At 43.8% G+C, this 18,821-nt stretch overlaps 1 protein-coding gene across 1 annotated transcript; it reads right to left on the bottom strand.

Moving 5' to 3' along the window:
• Positions 1 to 1,032: 1,032 nt before the first annotated feature.
• Positions 1,033 to 11,008, bottom strand: LOC311117924 (tripartite motif-containing protein 16-like). Its single transcript, XM_084192818.1, has 6 exons — positions 10,345 to 11,008; positions 9,826 to 9,921; positions 3,230 to 3,463; positions 2,974 to 3,133; positions 2,789 to 2,848; positions 1,033 to 2,552 (listed from the first exon to the last, which is right to left on the bottom strand). Exons 1-6 carry the CDS (start codon positions 10,939 to 10,941, stop codon positions 2,041 to 2,043), a joined length of 1,659 nt encoding a protein of 552 aa, XP_084048944.1. The 5' UTR covers positions 10,942 to 11,008; the 3' UTR covers positions 1,033 to 2,040.
• Between the last annotated feature and the right edge of the window lie 7,813 nt (positions 11,009 to 18,821).

The raw sequence follows: 18,821 nt of genomic DNA, 5'->3' as shown, positions 1-18,821 counted from the left end.
AAAAACAAACGGATAAAAACCTGGTTTTCTAATATGTACGGGTTCATGAGGGTTGCCTAATCACACATGTGACATTTTGGAAGGATGTGACCTTTTTAACCCTTCGAAACAGCACCTATGACCACAATGTAAGGCACTTCCGGTTGTCACAGGAAGCTGTAATTAAACACATATCCTCATTGGGACAAGCTCTTACAGAATCCTGAGTTTCAGGTCAATCCGTGAAAAACTAAACTTTTTACAGAGGGTTGAATGTAGCGTTTTCACTATCTGCTGGTGGATACATCTAAACCATGTTTAGGGTCAATCTTCCCACTTCCGGTTGCTCCAGGAAGCTTAAACTCAACACAGGTAATCCTTATAGTGGCCTGATGGGTTGACAAAGAAGACAGTTTGATATGGCAATATAAACCCACATAGGCATCAAGTTGAAGTTAGGGCAGCAGGCAATGTATTTCTATATCCCCTGTGGAGGCTGGCCACTCTCTCCCCCCTTTCTCCTAGCCTGCTGCACCTCATATGACATTTTGGAAGGATTTAACCTATTTGAAAAAAGTTGAAAGGCAACGTGGATCTACTGTGGTGTAGTTCTTCCCAGCATTGCAACCAAATCAGATTTGTATTACATATTGCCTGGAGTGATTTAAAAAGGAAAGAAAGCTCTAATCTTTACCCAAATGGTCTCAAATTATAAGCCTGATCACCCTGGACCAATGCCTGTTGGTAATTTCAGTAGAACCAAGCAACTCAAGTAGATATTCAACCTCAAAACTACCTGGTTTTGCTATACATTCAAAACAGCAGTATAATGTGAAATTTTTTGTGGGCATTTAAAAATGACAGAAAATCTTTTCCAAAATGGTCTCAAATGGTATTTTTTATTTCCCATCACCATGAATCATATTTAATGACTGAACAGTAGCAGACCTAACTTCATCTGTTCCTGACTCTGGGTAGTGGATTAAAAAGACCATAAATCTCCAATGATATTAAAGTACAATTCTGAACATTACTGATATACTGAGTGGCAAGTCAAGATATCTGCTGGGTTTTTATTGTTTGGTTAATAGCACCACCTGCTGGACAGGTTTAATGTTGCTTGACTGAGCAGTATGGGAGAATAAAAGATGCCAAATTTAGGGTCGGTTTCCCGGACATCTCCATTGAACATGCTTTTTAGTCTAGGACTAGGCTTCATCTGTGTCCGGGAAACCGGCCCATATAGTTCAATTAGCAAGTAAGTAACACTACCTGTTCCATGATACTGAGGAAAATGACATTGAGACAGAGAACCAATTGAGAAAACATTTCAATGGTTCTGAATGACAACCAACATACATTAACAGCAAACATCATGATTAATGTAAATGTAGCCAATTAAAAAACATTATTAAATTGTATTTAAACTCTGAAGATTAAATCAGTCAGACAAAAATAATTGTACAGGAAAACAGAGCATTATATCTGGGGACCATCACCACCAGCATGACTAGTATCTATGTGGACCCTACTACAGTTTAACCAGCTCAGCTATAGACTACACCAGCATGACTAGTATATATGTGGACCCTACTACAGTTTAACCAGCTCAGCTATAGACTACACCAGCATGACTAGTATCTATGTGGACCCTACTACAGTTTAACCAGCTCAGCTATAGACTACACCAGCATGACTAGTATCTATGTGGACCCTACTACAGTTTAACCAGCTCAGCTATAGACTACACCAGCATGACTAGTATCTATGTGGACCCTACTACAGTTTAACCAGCTCAGCTATAGACTACACCAGCATGACTAGTATCTATGTGGACCCTACTACAGTTTAACCAGCTCAGCTATAGACTACACCAGCATGACTAGTATCTATGTGGACCCTACTACAGTTTAACCAGCTCAGCTATAGACTACACCAGCATGACTAGTATCTATGTGGACCCTACTACAGTTTAACCAGCTCAGCTATAGACTACACCAGCATGACTAGTATCTATGTGTATCTATAAAATATCATTTGTATTCATTAAGTGGGCCCCTACTACAGTTTAACCAGCTCAGCAGTACCATTGAGCCAAAACCCAGGATAGAGGGGCTGAGTGAATGTGGTCTGGACTCTGTGGAGGAGGGTCATTGTGTCAGAGACACTGTAGAAGGACAGAGTACCTGCCTTGTGATCCAGGTACACTCCTACTCTGGAGGACTGAGGGCCTGATACTTTAGTCTCAACACTATTGTGTCTGAACAAATAACCACCACTATAGCACTGTAAACTCCAGGACTTGTTATTGAATCCAAATCCACCATCTGTCCCTGTTCTGCTGATGTCTTTATATGAGACTGCTGTAACAACATCCCCCCCACTCCACTCCACCTCCCAGTAACAGCGTCCAGACAGACCCTCTCTACACAGAACCATACTGTATTTGGTGAATCCGTCTGGATGAACAGGATATGGTTGGACTTGGCCTGTACGTGTCACCTTTCTGTTCCCTTTAGACAGAGAGAGGAGTGTGTGTGCTGTGTTTGGGTCCAGTGTGAGCTGACAGGAATCTGGGAGAAGAGCAGAGCAGAGACCAATGAGGGGAGTTAGAACAATAAGTGAAGTCAGATACTGTATCTACCCTGTCTTTGATTAGAGCACAGCAGAGATCAAATCAGAGAAATATGAGGAGTCAGATAGATACCCAGTCTTTGATTAGATCTACTATTGCTATATGTTTCTAGAGGGATTGTTAGGAGTGTCAGTAAAAAGAGACTGTTAGTTACTTCAGAATAAAGAGACTCACATTGTAAGAACTGTTCTCTGGTCTTGGGCTCTGGAGGCAGTACAACATCCACTATATTCACTACAGACACACAAACACATTCACAGAGAGAGGGAATGTTATCATCATACCATATTCCACATGTATATGACTAGTAGGGAACTTTCAATGGTCTAAAGTTGATGTTCTTATTATTTTCAACACACCTGTAGTGGAGATCTTGGTCCATTCTCCTTTAAGGATGTCTTCTAGTTTCTCTCTCAGTTCAGACACAGTCTTACTCACATCTCCAAAGTACTGAAGAGGACGGACAACGATGCTGGGAAAGTCTGAAGATACACTGGTACCGGAGAGAGACTGATAACTCTGGAGACAGAGAGAGAGAGAGAACAGAACCAGATGATTGAGAGTTTCACATTGAGTTTTAGTTTCATATCACATGTATCAAGGCAGTTGAGTTACCTGGAGGAAATGGATGTGATCCTCTGTGTGTGAGAGCTGCTCCAGCTCAGTGCTTCTCTTCCTCAGCTCAGCTATCTCCTGCTCCAGTTGCTCCAGGAGTCCTTCAGCTTGACTCACTTGAGCCTTCTCTTGGGCTCTGATCAGCTCCTTCACCTCAGAGCGCCTTCTCTCAATGGAGCGGATCAGCTCAGTAAAGATCTTATCACTGTCCTCCACTGCTGCCTGTGCAGAGCGCTGTTAAGAGAGAGAGAGAGAGACTGACTTGTCTTACTTTAATGAACCATCTTCATTACACTAACACCCCCACCCCTAAAAGCACATTGCGTGCCACCACAACCTCCACACAATCACATTATCCAGTACCCAACACCACAGTACAATACACCATCCAGCACCACATTCCAACCGTCCATCCAACCCCTCCTCTCCAGCCGTACAGACAGCCCCCCTGAGCCCCCATACCTCCTGAAACATCTCCACACTGTTGATCATTTTGTACAACTCAAACTCAACCCTAAGGGGTCAACAGTAATGGCATTACCCTGGCAACACAGAAAAAACATGATGAACAGTCTGTCATTGCAGAAAACGGACACCCCTCCCCAACTCCCAGGTCAACCCGAGCCAACCAGCTATTGGTGTCCAGGGCTCCATGTAATACCCTCCACTGGACGACCCCTGACCTTTCCAGCACTGGGAGCTTATAGAGCACCCTCCACCTATACCCTGCCATGCTCTCAGCCCCCACAACCCCCTGCCACTGATGCCCCTTCACTCCCACTAAGCTCAGAGTGTTAAAAGTCAGTAAGTCCTCCGGACTCTCCTGCCAGTCCCCAGTCTCTGCTGTCACTTGCAGTGGTGGAAACGGTGGTGGCCCCTCCTCAGGCTGCTCCAGCCCTCAGTACTGCAGCATAGAAATCAGAGACCCCTGCTGTATTGAGTCTCTCCGGCCGCATGATGAAGATCTGCTGATCCAGCCCCAAACCACCAGCCCTCCTCAACAGAGCACATGCTGGTTCCCTCCAGCCCACCTCCGTACGGTACAGAATCCTCTGCGCTGCCCAACACATTGAACAGATATTCATGGTCCACCCTATCAAAGGCTTTCTCCTGATTATGAACAGATTGTCTGTGTTTTAGCGTCCTGGTACACAGTACGTTTGAGTCTGTTAACGAGGACCTTGGCAAAGACCTTATAGTCCAAACAGAGCAATGCCACAGGCCTCCAGTTCTTTATGTCGCTCAAATCCCCTTTTTTGGGCAGGAGAGTCAAAGCCTCCCGTCTACAGCTTAGCGACAGCTCCCCCACCCCGACGCACTCACACAACACACGTTCTGTCCAATAATTCCCCAGAACTTTTTATAAAAATCCACAGGCAGACTGTCTGAGAGACAGCAGCTGAGAGTTTGTGAAAGGCCAGGGAAATGTCTATTTGCTTTATCTGTGACAGAGAGAGTTTGGAAAGGTCTGTGAGCAGAACCTGAGAAAACCCAGGATAATAATAATAATATGCCATTTAGCAGACGCTTTTATCCAAAGCAACTTACAGTCATGTGCATACATTTTTACATATGGGTGGTCCCGGGGATCGAACCCACTACCCTGGCATTACAAGCGCCATGCTCTACCAATTGAGCTACAGAGGACCACAGAGTTCTGCCCTCTATAAATCAGAGTACAACTCCACAGCCTCATCTCCTCACAACAGAAGTTACCCACCCATCAGGCTCCCTCCTCTCCCCACAACAGAAGTTACCCACCCATCAGGCTCCCTCATCTCCCCACAACAGAAGTTACCCACCCATCAGGCTCCCTCATCTCCCCACAACAGAAGTTACCCACCCATCAGGCTCCCTCATCTCCCCACAACAGAAGTTACCCACCCATCAGGCTCCCTCATCTCCCCACAACAGAAGTTACCCGCCCATCAGACAAACGTAAAACAAGGGATTTTCTTGGTTTCCCCACTCTGTTTTTCCAACCCCTCTGGTGAAACAGAGAACTGAGCCCTGTACTATAATATAATATAATGTGCCATTTTGCAGACGCTTTTATCCAAAGCGACTTACAGTCATGCGTGCATATATATATATATATTTTTTTGTTGTTGTTGTTGTGTATGGGTGGTCCCGGGGATCGAACCCACTACCCTGGCGTTACAAGCGCCGTGCTCTACCAGCTGAGCTACAGAGGACCAGGTGCAGACACATTTATGAAAGCAAAGACAAGGTCATTATTTGGGCTCTAAACACTAACAACCTACCCTTACACACCTCTTTTGCTATCCCTGCACTAAGATTTCTGCCATGGCATTTAAATGTTTTTGGTTTACTTATTCCCTCAGTCTTTGCCGCCGTTCATGTTAAGGAAGTCTAACCGTGAAATCTCCATAAGAGGTGGGAGGGAAATCACCACAATCAGAAACCAGTAGAGAAGCCCATAAAGCCACCATGCCAGAAAAAAACATCAATTTAAGCAGATTCTGAAGACATGCCCTTAAGAACCCATGACCCATTTTCTCAGCCTATACCGCTTCCTGGGTGAGAGGACACTAAACCCCTCATTCTTCATCACGTGTTGTACTGACCTTACAAACCTTCCAGGATCAATCAAATAAGACTCCAGCAGAACCTTCTTTTTCCCCTTTAGTCTCCATCAGGAACCTAGAAAGTTCTCTCAGCGTACATACTGGGCCCTCAGCCTGACTGTCTGTCAGCTCTGGATCCAATGAGCCGTCTGAAAACGACACCGCCTTGTCCTCCGCTCCCGCAGACTCACCTTCCCCCTCTTCCTCTTCCTCCTCCTCCATTGGCACGGTACCGTCCTCCTCCTCCCCAGTCTCTGGCCCCCTGCACTTCCCCCATGATCAGTGCCTCTTCCCCAATGACAGGCAATATTTCCTGGGATGAGCCCACCAAGCCTTCGCCCACCGGAGTCTCTGTTACTAAAGAAACCTGCCTCAGCTCATGTAGCCCAGCTGCAACCCTCCCCACAACCGCTTTCTCCACGGCCTGCGCACCACCACTTGGCCATGCACTACTCTCCTCCTTCCTGGTACCACAACCACTTGGCCATGCACTACTCTCCTCCTTCCTGGTACCACCACCACTTGGCCATGCACTACTCTCCTCCTTCCTGGTACCACCACCACTTGACCCTGCACTACTCTCCTCCCTCCTGGTACCACCACCACTTGGCCATGCACTACTCTCCTCCCTCCTGGTACCACCACCACTTGACCCTGCTCTACTCTCCTCCCTCCTGGTACCCCTGCCATTTATTTTGCAATTCTGAGTAATCACTACTTTAGTAAGGATTAGTAAGGAAAAAAACTTTATTCAGTACTACTGCAGTTGCTTAATAATTCCAATAGATGGCAGCATAAGACCATGAATGACATTTCAGAAGATTAGTTTAGTTCTCTCTCTGGATACACCACCACTCCACCACACAGGAAAACTCCTGCCTGAGCTTTTTACTGTCCCTTTCCACACTGCTAAAGCAAGAGGAAGGACTGAAAACACATTACTGTGAAGTAATATAATGATGATTCATGTTTATTATTACCTGTTTTTATGGTCATGTTTTGAAATTATACTTCATTACTATAATGATTATCAATAAGCCTAAACATTAATTCAGTCACCTCTGCTTGACAAAAACATATTTTTCTAGTACAATCATTGTCAAATTCATCAACCAGCATCGAGCCACTCTGCCTTCTCGAACAAGTAGCCAAATCAACAAGCCCCGACAAAAGCTTGAGCCGTCAGTGACAGCGAGCACTCTGTACTCTAACGATTATCAATAAGCCTTCTCGCACAAGCGAGGGGTATGTTGAGGTAGATTTGCTAACCACGAGGGTTGCATGACGTAATTGATTGGCGGGCTGGAAGATGCAGTGTTTTGTCTTTTCTATTCCGAGACTGTTTACTCCCAAAATCAGATATTAAGAACGTTTTTATATAATGCATGTTTACTAGGGTTGAGGTTAGCGCATCTGACTAGTGATTATTTGGCCGGTGTTCAATACCTGCTAGAGTTAATATTTTGTTGCTCTCCCAAAAGTAACACAGGCCTAATACGAGATATATAGCTAACTGTAAAGTAATGAGTGACCTTTTTAGAAAATCATAGGACATAGTCTTTGGTTGCATGCTATTTTATGCTTGTAGCCTATAACTGATGCTTTGTGGTTTTATGCAGCCATCTATTGGAAACATTTAGCAATTAAAAGTTATTAATTCACGTAAAGACATTGGTGAGGCAGCTGAGAAATAAAGTGTATTTTTCTTATTAATTCTGGAGATCAGTCTCAAACCTGCCCCACCTATGACATGCCAATTGCTGGACTTTCACAAAGAGGTTACTAGGTCACACCCAGTTCAAACCACATTTAAAAAATAAAACAAATGTGTTGTTTATCAAGTGTTCTGCCATATGGTAATATTATGAAACTGGGCTCCATGGCGAATGTAATGAAGTAATTTTATCAGAAAAAGGCATTCAAAATGTATTGTGTCCAGCCTAGTCCTAGCCCCCGCTGCCGGCTGGTCGCGCTTGTCTGCACTAGCATTATGCCCTACATCCCCACACTAGAAACACCCAAAACGATCTGTGCTAGCAAACCCTGTGTTCCACCCTTCCCCTGTGTAACCTTGAAGATTGTTAAGAAACAAACACGAAAACATGTCTACGAAAAGAGACATGTTTAACGGATTCCGCTTGGCACCCAGCCGAGAACACACGAAAACCACTTTATTTTTAAATTTACCAAAACTAACCAACTACTTGCGGTCTGTTCGTAAGTAATAAACGGAGGCTGGACTATAATATAAATCCATTATACTTTGTGACACAAAATGGGAAAAGGGGAAATTATAATAATACAGAAAAACACCCTTCCAACTAACCCTACTCATTAAATACCCACTACCCCATTCCACTACTTTGACCCTATCTGCTTCTGCACCATGCCAACGGCCTGGGAGGACGGGACACCACCACTCAACACACCCTGTAACTCTTCTGAAGTCTAATCTTGTATGCCCAAATACTTCTCTGCAGCTGCCACCACAACATCTTTTTTATGTGATTTACGTTCCATTTCTGCGGTACAGTTGATAACCATTGCTATGAACTCTAAGAAGCTATCTTTACTGAAGCATATATCACTCGTTGGCCTATCCCTCTGTGCTGGCACAGATCTACTACTCACAGGGATCCTCTCAGGATCTCTCACCCTTGACCCATCCTCCTCTACTTTCTTCACTGCCTCAGCATACGACACCTTCTGCACTACTCTGACTCTAGCCACCTCAACCTGCCTCTCTCGCACCGGACACTTCCAATCCCCAGCAACATGGGCATCCCAACAGTTGACACACACAACTTTATCCACCGAAACTACACAATCCTCTATCCCATGCCCTCCTGCACACTTCCCACATCTTAGAATCTCCCTCCTACAAACTGCTGCAACATGACCATAAACGTTGCACCTGAATCAGCACAGTGGATTCGGCACAAAGTTCTAACATGATAACTGATATATCCTACCATGACTTTGTCGGGTAAAGACTCAAAACTCAAAAGGACTGACAGTGACTCCTCTGTTTCACCACGCTCACCACCGGGTCTGTGTTGCACCAAACGGCGGGCATCACAAACACCAGGAAGCTTAAACTTGAATTGCTCCACCTCCACACTTAACGCTACCCCAGAAATCACTCCTTTCAATGGTGTCCTGTTCCTAAGAGCAAAACAAGAAACAGATCTTGACCCAAGTTACGTGACACGGAGCGCCCACTCCCTCTGGTCAGAAGAAACACAAACAAATATCACAAGTCCACTACAGGTTACCTTCACTGATTCAACTGCACCCAACTCCTTTCCCACCCACCCTGAAACTACAAATGGATCTGCCAAAAGGTATGGATCCACTTTCTACAACAATGTATCTCCTACTGCACCAGATTCTTCTTTATCATGTCCATTGATGCCAGGCTCTGGTTCTGAGCTCTTCACCACACCTTCTACCTCACTTAACTCTCCCACATTCATTTCCATTTCACCTCCAGAACTCAGTCTGGCGAATGGCTCACTCTGTTTGCACTTGAGTTATAACATTTGATTTTGATTTATTTTTATGTCTCTATTCCTTTTAAACTTTTGTGAGTGTAACGTTTACTGTTAATTTCTGATTTGTTTATTATTTATTTCACTTGCTTTGGTAATGTAACATATGTTTCCAATGCCAATAAATTCATTTAATTGAATCGAGAGAGAGAGCTCCCTGTTAATGTATAGCAGACATGAGTCGCTCATGGTTACTCATGGTTATGTGAAGAGGTAGAGCCGCTTGCGACTTTAAATCAGTCAGAACAATAGGGAATGTCCTTTTGGTCAAGATGATGGTTTCTCCCTCAGTAGACCCTGGTTCATAACCAGTCAGTTTTATTAAGCAGTCTATTCTCTGACAGGGGTCCAGACAGCCTGTTCCCAACAGTGGGATTGGATAGAGGCCTCTCTCTCTCTCTCTCTGACTGGAGGAGAGAAGTGAAATGGTGTGTCTCCTCTGGTCAACAATACTCACCTTGAGACACTCCACAGCCTGTTGGAGCTCCTTCAGCTCCTTCTCTCTCTCCTGGAATCTCTGCTGGACCTTCTGCTGACTCATCCCCAGCTGCCTCTGTGGAGAATCACTCTTCAATGAGCTATCAAGCTTTATTTGTCCAGTAGATCAATAGTATAGTAACGTGACATAGGGCCCATAGAGAGGAAGGTATATAATCTTGAGGAAGTCCCTTTACCATATGACATTTTCTATGTTGCTATGTTAATGATTATAGTGTTTATGGTAGGTGTACATGTATCAAGGGGTTGAGACTGAACTTTGAACTCTTAAAAGGGCATTCGGAATAATAATAGTGTTTGACTTCAGAAAATGGTGATACATTGGGAGCAAATCCAATATACTCAAGGTTTGTGTTCATATTTGTACTGCCGTGGATTTATTTCATTTGTATGATCTCATATTCAAACAGCCTTAGTTCCTACTGTATCTTTAATTATTTGTTTATCAGACAGTCACCAACAGTAGTTCTGGTCTTACCTGTTTCTCAGTCCTCTCTGCTGCAGCTGACACTGTATCATGGCCTTTATGTTCATCCATTGTACACAGATAACAGATACACTGCTGATCGGTACGACAGAAAACCTCCAGCAGTTTGTCATGATGAGAGCAGATCTTCTCCTGTAGTTGTGCGGTGGCTTTGACCAGCTTGTGCTTCTTGAAAGCAGGATATTCATAGTGAGGTTGGAGGTGAGTCTCACAGTAAGAGGCCAGACACACCAGACAGGACATGAGGGCTTTCTGCTTTCTGGTCCCAGTGCAGAAATCACACGCCACATCTCCAGGTCCAGCATAGCACAGAGCAGGAGGGGGAGCAGCCTGGAGTCCTGTCTTCTTCAGTTTCTCCACCAACTCAGCCAACATGTTATTTTTCCTCAGATTAGGCCTTGGAGTGAAGGTCTCTCTGCACTGAGGACAGCTATAGACACCTTTCAGAACATCCTGATCCCAGCAGTCCTCAATACAGCGCCTACAGTAACTGTGTCCACAGGCAGTAGTGACCGGCTCCTTCAGTAGATCCAGACAGACAGAACAACAGAACTGGTCCTGGTCGAGCAGAACTCCCTGCTGAGCCATTTGGACGGTTGTTCACTCTCACACAGACAGACGACACAGAGACTCAGATCAGTTTCGTTTCCTCAGAAGAGAGTTTGTGGGATGGGAGGGACTTCCTGGTTCTGCCAGAGGGGTGGGGTTAAAATGAGGGAGGGAGGGGTTAGAGGAATAGAGGAAGAGAGAGAGGAACTGCATGCAACAGGAAGAGGGAGACAAATAGTTTTGTTCCTAGGTTAGAGGCCTTAACATGGAACAAATGAAATAATGAATCTTTAAAATGTGAGTTGTTAGAATATATAAAGGATAACAGTTTCTATGAAGAACATATGTATAATTATTTTAATGACCTTTATAATGCCTTATAATACATTAATGTGTTCTATTTAAGCAATAAGGCCTGAGGAGGTGTGGTATATGGCCAATATACAATACCACAGCTAAGGGCTGTTCTTAGGCACAACGCAATGCGGATTGAGAATGATGTAACACTTTCAAAAATCAAATCAAATTATTGGTCGCATACACATATTTAGCAGATATTATTGCAGGTGTAGCGAAATGCTTGTGTTCCTAGCTCCAACAGTGCAGTAATAACTAACAATACACACATCTAAAAAGTAAAGGAATGGAATTAAGAAATATATAAATATTAGGACGAGCAATGTAGGAGTCTGGAGTGTATATATATTTATAAACTGGGTAGTTCAAGCCCTGAATGCTGATTGGCCGACAGCCGTGGTATATCAGACCGTATACAAAACATTTATTTTACTGCTCTAATTACGTTGGTACGTTAATAGAAATAAGGCAGTTTTAGAACACCTACTCATTCAAGGGTTTTTCTTTATTTGTACTATTTTCTACATTGTAGAATAACAGTGAAGACATCAAAACTATGAAATAACACATATGGAATCATGTAGTAACCAAATAAGTGTTAAACAAATCAAAATATATTTTATATTTGAGATTCTTCAAATAGCCACCCTTTGCCTTGATGATAGATTTGCACACTCTTGGCATTCTCTCAACCAGCTTCATGAGGTAGTCACCTGGAATGCATTTCAAATAACAGGTGTTCCTTCTTAAAAGTTCATTTGTGGAATTTCTTTCCTTTATTAATGCGTTTGAGCCAATCAGTTGTGTTGTGACAAGGGATGGGTGGTATACAGAAGATAGCCCTATTTGGTAAAAGACCAAGTCCATATTATGGCAAGAAGAGCTCAAATAAGCAAAGAGCAACGACAGTCCATCATTACTTTAAGACATGGTCAGTCAATACGGAACATTTCAAGAACTTTGAAAGTTTCTTCAAGTGCAGTCGCAAAAACCATCAAGCGCTATGATGAAGCTGGCTCTCATGAGGACCGCCATAGGAAAGGAAGACCCAGAGTTACCTCTGCTGCAGAGGATAAGTTCATTAGAGTTAACTGCACCTCAGATTGCAGCCCAAATAAATGCTTTACAGAGTTCAAGTAACAGACACATCCCAACATCAACTGTTCAGAGGAGAATCAGGCCTTCATGGTCAAATTGCTGCAAAGAAACCACTACTAAAGGACACCAATAAGAAGAAGAGACTTGCTTGGGCCAAGAAAACACAAGCAATGGACATTAGACCGGTGGAAATCTGTCCTTTGGTCTGATGAGTCCAAATTTGATATTTTGGGTTCCAACCGCAGTGTCTTTGTGAGACACAGAGTAGGTGAACGGATGATCTCCACATGTGTGGTTCCCACCATGAAGCATGGAGTAGATGGTGGAAGAAGAGTGAAGGAAAGAGTGAAGGAAAAGCAGCCAACAAGTGCTCAGCATATGTGGGAACTCCTTCAAGACTGTTGGAAAAACATTCCTCATGAAGTGGTTTGAGAGAATGCCAAGAGTGTGCAAAGCTGTCAAGGCAAAGGGTTGCTACTTTGAAGAATCTAAAATCTAAAATATATTTTGATTTGATTGAACACTTTTACTACATGATTCCATGTGTTATTTCATAGTTTAGATGTCTTCACTATTATTCTACAATGTAGAAAATAGTCAAATAAAGGAAAACCCTTGAATGAGTAGGTGTTCTAAAACTTTTGACCAGTAGTGAAGATATCCAAACTTTTGACTGGTACTGTATACAGGCTCTGACTATCTGCTCTATATCAGCATTCATCTTGGGCCAGAATAACACTGCTTTAGCACCTCGTTTGGACTTTTCCATCCCTAGATGGTCCTTGTGTATTTTGATCAGAATGTTTTTCTGTAACACACTTGGTATCACAATTCTTGAACCCTTAAATAGAATTCCATCAAGTCCAGATAGCTCATCCCTGTATTGACCATAAGGGTATGGTATAGCTTGTACAGACTACCTGCATGTTATGGCTTGAATCACCTTTTGCAAACACTCATCTTCTGCAGTAGCACGTGAAATAACTGTCCACATTTCATCTGAGACTGGGCAACTCTCTCTGATAAGGTTTACATGTATGGTCTCGTCCTGCTCATATATATCTGGTTTGATTCTGAGCTGTCAAAAGCTCTGGACAATGTGTCTGCCACTAACAATTCTTTCCCTGGCCTGTACTCGAGTTGCAAGTCATATTTCTGAAGTTTTAGAAACAGTCTGTTCCCTTGGTGGTGTGTGTGTTAGACCCTTCTTTACAATAGTAACTTAAGGTTGATGATCTGTTTCATCCCACACTGTTTTACCACAGATAAACACACTGAATTTCTCACATGCATATGACAGTGCCAATGCGTCTTTCTCAATCTGAGCATAGTTCCACTCAGAAGTTGTCAGAGCCCTGGAGGCATATGCAACTGGGCGCCATCTAGTGCCATACTGCTGTAACAACACTGCACCTTAACCTGCTTTAGAGGCATCTGCTGAGATTGAGGTTTTGAGCTTTTTATCATAGAACCTCAGTAGTGGAGCATGCATGATGTAGTGGACATTCTAATCAATAATGAGGAGAGACAGGGTCAATCACCAATCAGGATATTACTTTATTCAAAACTTATCAATAAGGTAATAAGAGAGGCTGGTCGACCCAACAGTCTTGACACAAAGAATACTAAAGATCTTTTATAGCAAAGATACACCCTCTTAGTCTACATGACAAATAACAGATGTATGGAATGAGTCAAAAGGTGAGACTTGATATATGAGAAAGGAGTATCCCCAAGCCAGAAAGCATTTGCTATGAAGACTGTTCTTACTGTATGGAAATCAGAGTTTAGCCTCCAAAACAAGCTTCCTCTCATCATTATCCATAACCCCAGCCATCTCTCCCTGGTACCTCATTACACCAACTCATTCTATGGAATGCGTTCTGTAGGTTTTATCACCAAAGGCATCGTTAATCTACTGTCAGTGTTAACAGACACATGAGAGTTTCTAAGAACCCTTTTCTACTGCAGAAAACAACCATTTGATGCAATAACAGTATTAGAACATCATCTAGTCATTGTTGTCCTCACAATGATCAATGCCTTGAGCTCCTCAAAACTCTTTCTGATGATTACTGTTCCAACACCAATCTGTAGTTTTACACAGTAGACTTCTCATCTGACTAGTGTGAGTTGCCAGATTAGGTACACATTAGCCCACATAGTTAACCATCCCTAAGAACCTTTGTATGTCCTCTTGATCGGTAGGCAGTGGCATGTTCTTGATGGCGGTCACTTTGCTCTGCTCTATCTGAACACCTTCACATGTTAGTTTTTCACCCAAGAAGGTTATTTCTGTCTTTCGGAATTCCCATTTGTCTGCATTTAGCTTTAGCCCATTATCTCTGACTAGATCAAGTGCTGCTTTCAACCTGGTGTTGTGCTCTTCAAGAGTCTTAGCCCATATTAGCACATCATCAATGGACACTGTGGTGCCTGACACACTCTCAGATATCTGTTGGACTGTCCTGTGAAAGACTTCTGGTGCTGAAGTGAGACCAAACGGGAGCCTTTTAAATGACTACCTACCAAAAGGAGTATTGAAAGTACAAAGCCTTGTACTCTCCTTGTCTAGACTGATCTGCCAAAACCCTGATGAGGCGTCTAGCTTTGAGAAGTATTTAGCCCCTGCTATGTCCCTGAATATCTCCCCTCTGGTAGGCAGCTGAAAGGGTTCCCTTCTTACATGCTTGTTTAGCTCTTTTGGATCCATACACAGTCTGAGCGAGCCGTCTTCCTTCTCAACTATTACTAGTGAGTGGACCCATTCAGTAGGCTCTTCTACTTTGTCTAGGATATCTAAGGACTCTAGCCTCAGCAGCTCTGCTTTTAGCTAGTCTCTTGGTGATAATGGTACCTTTCTAGGTGCATGGATCACTGGTCTATTTGGCTGATCTAACTCCATTTTGTACTGCACCTTGAGTTTTCCTATTCCCTGAAAAACATCAGCATATGCATCCTCAACATTAGTCATTTCACCATATGAACCCATTTCACTAGACTCAGTAAGTTACATGACTTTAACCCAATGATGGGTGTTGTTTCTCCCTTTACTATGACAAACGGAACCTTGTGAGATTCATCATCTACCTCCAGCACCAACCTGCATGTCCCTGAAGACCACTGGTTTTACCTGTAACCGTAACAATTCAGTCTCTGGAATGATGTTGACCTGTGCTCCAGTGTCAAGTTTGAACACAATATCAGTTCCATTAGTCTTGTAGGTAGCAGTCCTCGTCTGGTCCTGCAAGTGCGACTGTTCCCACAAAGAGGTCACCCAAAGACCCCTCACTGTACTCGTTGTCACCGCTGTTGTCCTGGTTCTCGTTGACACAGTGTACTGTATTTTGTTGTCTCAGCTGCCTGCATTTGAGTGAGAAGGGGTTCTTCATGCCACAGTTGTAACACTCTTTTCTATGATGGATGAGTCAAAGGCGAGTTATTTCACTCCTGGTACCATGTTGTATCTTCTTGTCTAAGAAATACTACAGAAAACAACTGTTCTTTAAAACATAAGTACTTCTTTATTCAAGTTAACCGGAGCCGTACAAGTATCGTGCATTAAGCTGAGATCTCCCACTCTTTGTTTGAATGTTAAATGACGAGACAGAGGCATTGATGCGAGTCACCAGTCTTGTTCAGTATATTGCAATACATCCGGGTATCTCAAGTACACCGGTAAAACACTGTAGTTGCAGTAATTAACATTTACCAACAGATGGCAGCATTGTGCCATCTTCCACCCATAACATCTTCCCTTTTATAAAATAGGACAGGAACTGTCAATTCACTAACAAAACAAACCTAGTAGTAATTTCCAACATGAACAGTTCAGTATTTTTTTTTCTTATTTTTTTTTCTTTCAGTTAACCACTTAACACATTTTGATACTCTCTTCACTTTTATCTCTGTCTGTCAACAATCCCTAATGGGAAACCTACAGATTAAGTATTTTTGGTGGCTGGGACAGACGCCCGCAGCGTGAAAAGACAGGGGACTTGTCTGCGTGGACTGCGGGCTCCCGCACAGGCGTGTCACCTGACTGTCTAAGGGGAGTATTGATGGGCGAGGGAGTGGCCGACCTGTGATCCCCTGGCACTTCGCCCAGTGCCTCAGGCCCCATGTGACTTGCTGGGGTTCCGTCTTTTGTCATGCGACCCCTATGACCATCCGAGTTCTGAGTAGATGCTGGCTCAGCAATCCGAAGGTCAACCCTGTTACGACGGTACAGTGATCCATTCACTTCGACCAAGTAGGAGCGTGGTGCCACTTTCTGTACACAGGATCCGAGTCTCCAGAGGCCCGTCCGGTCCCCTAGTAGTGGCTTCATTCGCACCGTTTCACCCACCCTGAGCTCAGGTAAGTCTTTTGCTGATTTGTCATAGATGAACTTGGAGACCTGTCTTCTGTGACGTAGCTTCACCAGCACGTCTGTCACCACACATGGCTCCAGGAGAGTGCTTGCTACTGGCAGAGCTGCTTTTAAACGCCGTGCCATGAGGTGCTGGGCCGGCTGCTAATCATGCCTTCTGTCGGGGTATTGCGCCACTGCAGGATTGCTCACTTCCGGAGAATTGGGGTCCATTATCTGAAATTACTCTATCTGGCTGGCCATAGCGGGCAATCTGAGCCTTGCAGCGTTTGATCATTGTCTCTGCTGAGAGGTCGGGGAGGAGGTCAATCTCCCAGAAGTCTGAGTAATGATCAACTACCAGCAGAAAGTCTTTGCCACTGTGCTGGAAGAGATCTATACTTACTATCTGCCAGGGGCGCATTGTTGCTCAATGGCATATTCATTGCAGATTGTGCATTTACTGACATAGTCTTTGATTTCACTCTGCATTCCTGGCCAATACAGTGTGTCACGTGCTTGTCTGTAACAGGCCTCACCTCCAATGTGACTTGAGTGCACGCGCGCCAACATCTCAGGGCGCAGAGACCGGGGAATAACGACTCTCTGACCCTTGAATATTGCTCAGTTTTGAACACTGAGCTCTTCTTTGACTGGCCAATATTCTCTGGTGGCTAAAGCAGTTTCTTCCTTGCAGTCGGGCCAGCCCATCAGAATCACAGACCTCAATGCCTGGAGTTGCTCGTCCCTGTCTGTGTGCTGTCTGATTTGTATAAGGCGCTGGTCATGCATTGGAGTTGTCTACTGCAGAGTTGGCTGTAGTATTAGCATTAGCTGTGGCAAAAGGGAATGTATTTACTGGCTGCCTGAATGTACCATTGACATTGTCCATATGTTGCCTTTCTAGCTCCATGGACCGTATCCGTATATCAGTAAGCTCTACAACCTCAAGGTGGTGTATAAGCCAGGGCCAGAGATGTATGTGAGTGACACGCTCAGCAGGGCTACTGCATCAGGCACTCACACACGCTCCATGCATGTGTTACGCCCCTGAAAAAGGGGAGAAATAATCACGAACATGACGCAGTTATGTTTCCTCACTGACAACTTTAGTGTAATGAGAAAAAGACCGCGATTTCCCCAGAAAGTTGGTTGGAGACCAGAGCAATCGATCTCAGGCTCATAGATTAAGAGCATTTAGTAGATCACAGATTAACACTTTTACCCTTAAATTAGGCACCACAAAATAAAGTAGTCAATATAACGTTTACACATTCCTCTTACAATAATTTACCCTTTTACACTTGACGGATTTTAACACATTTATGAATTTTATCAATCTCTATGAACTAGTACTGGATGCATGATCTTTTTAACCTTAGATATTTTAAGATCCTTACATACCATGAACTTACCAATACTTTTTAGTGTATAACAGGCTATGAATATGTCCTTTAACCTGTCACACATGAACAACACGCAGTGTGCAGCTTACAAACAGAGCAAGTGGATGTTGAACACATCAACCAGGCTGACTACCTCAATGTTACGGACCAGCGCCTTATACAAATCAGACAGCACACAGACAGGGACGAGCAACTCCAGGCATTGAGGTCTGTGATTCTGATGGGCTGGCCCGACTGCAAGGAAGAAACTGCTTTAGCCACCAGAGAATATTGGCCAGTCAAAGAAGAGCTCAGTGTTCAAAACTGAGTAATATTCAAGGGTCAGAGAGTCGTTATTCCCCGGTCTCTGCGCCCTGAGATGTTGGCGCGCGTGCACTCAAGTCACATTGGAGGTGAGGCCTGTTACAGACAAGCACGTGACACACTGTATTGGCCAGGAATGCAGAGTGAAATCAAAGACTATGTCAGTAAATGCACAATCTGCAATGAATATGCCATTGAGCAACAGAGAAAGACGATGATGTCCCACGAGCTACCAATGCGCCCCTGGCAGATAGTAAGTCTAGATCTCTTCCAGCACAGTGGCAAAGACTTTCTGCTGGTAGTTGATCATTACTCAGACTTCTGGGAGATTGACCTCCTTCCCAACCTCTCAGCAGAGACAAGAGAGTATCAAAATGTGTTAAGTGGTTAACTGAAAAAAATAA

Source organism: Coregonus lavaretus (genome assembly GCF_964263955.1).
Source record: "Coregonus lavaretus genome assembly, contig: HAP1_SCAFFOLD_627, whole genome shotgun sequence".
Classification (NCBI taxonomy): Eukaryota; Metazoa; Chordata; class Actinopteri; order Salmoniformes; family Salmonidae; genus Coregonus; species Coregonus lavaretus.
This window is presented reverse-complemented; position numbering and strand designations above follow the sequence as displayed.

Bases quoted from the DNA above. Each gene is read 5' to 3' on its own strand.
- LOC311117924 (XM_084192818.1), bottom strand. From the start codon at position 10,941: ATGGCTCAGCAGGGAGTTCTGCTCGACCAGGACCAGTTCTGTTGTTCT. The intron at 3,134-3,229 runs GTAACTCAACTG...CTCTGTCTCCAG, and splicing joins ATCACATCCATTTCCTCCAG to AGTTATCAGTCTCTCTCCGG. The intron at 2,849-2,973 runs GTGTGTTGAAAA...GTGTGTCTGTAG, and splicing joins GACCAAGATCTCCACTACAG to TGAATATAGTGGATGTTGTA.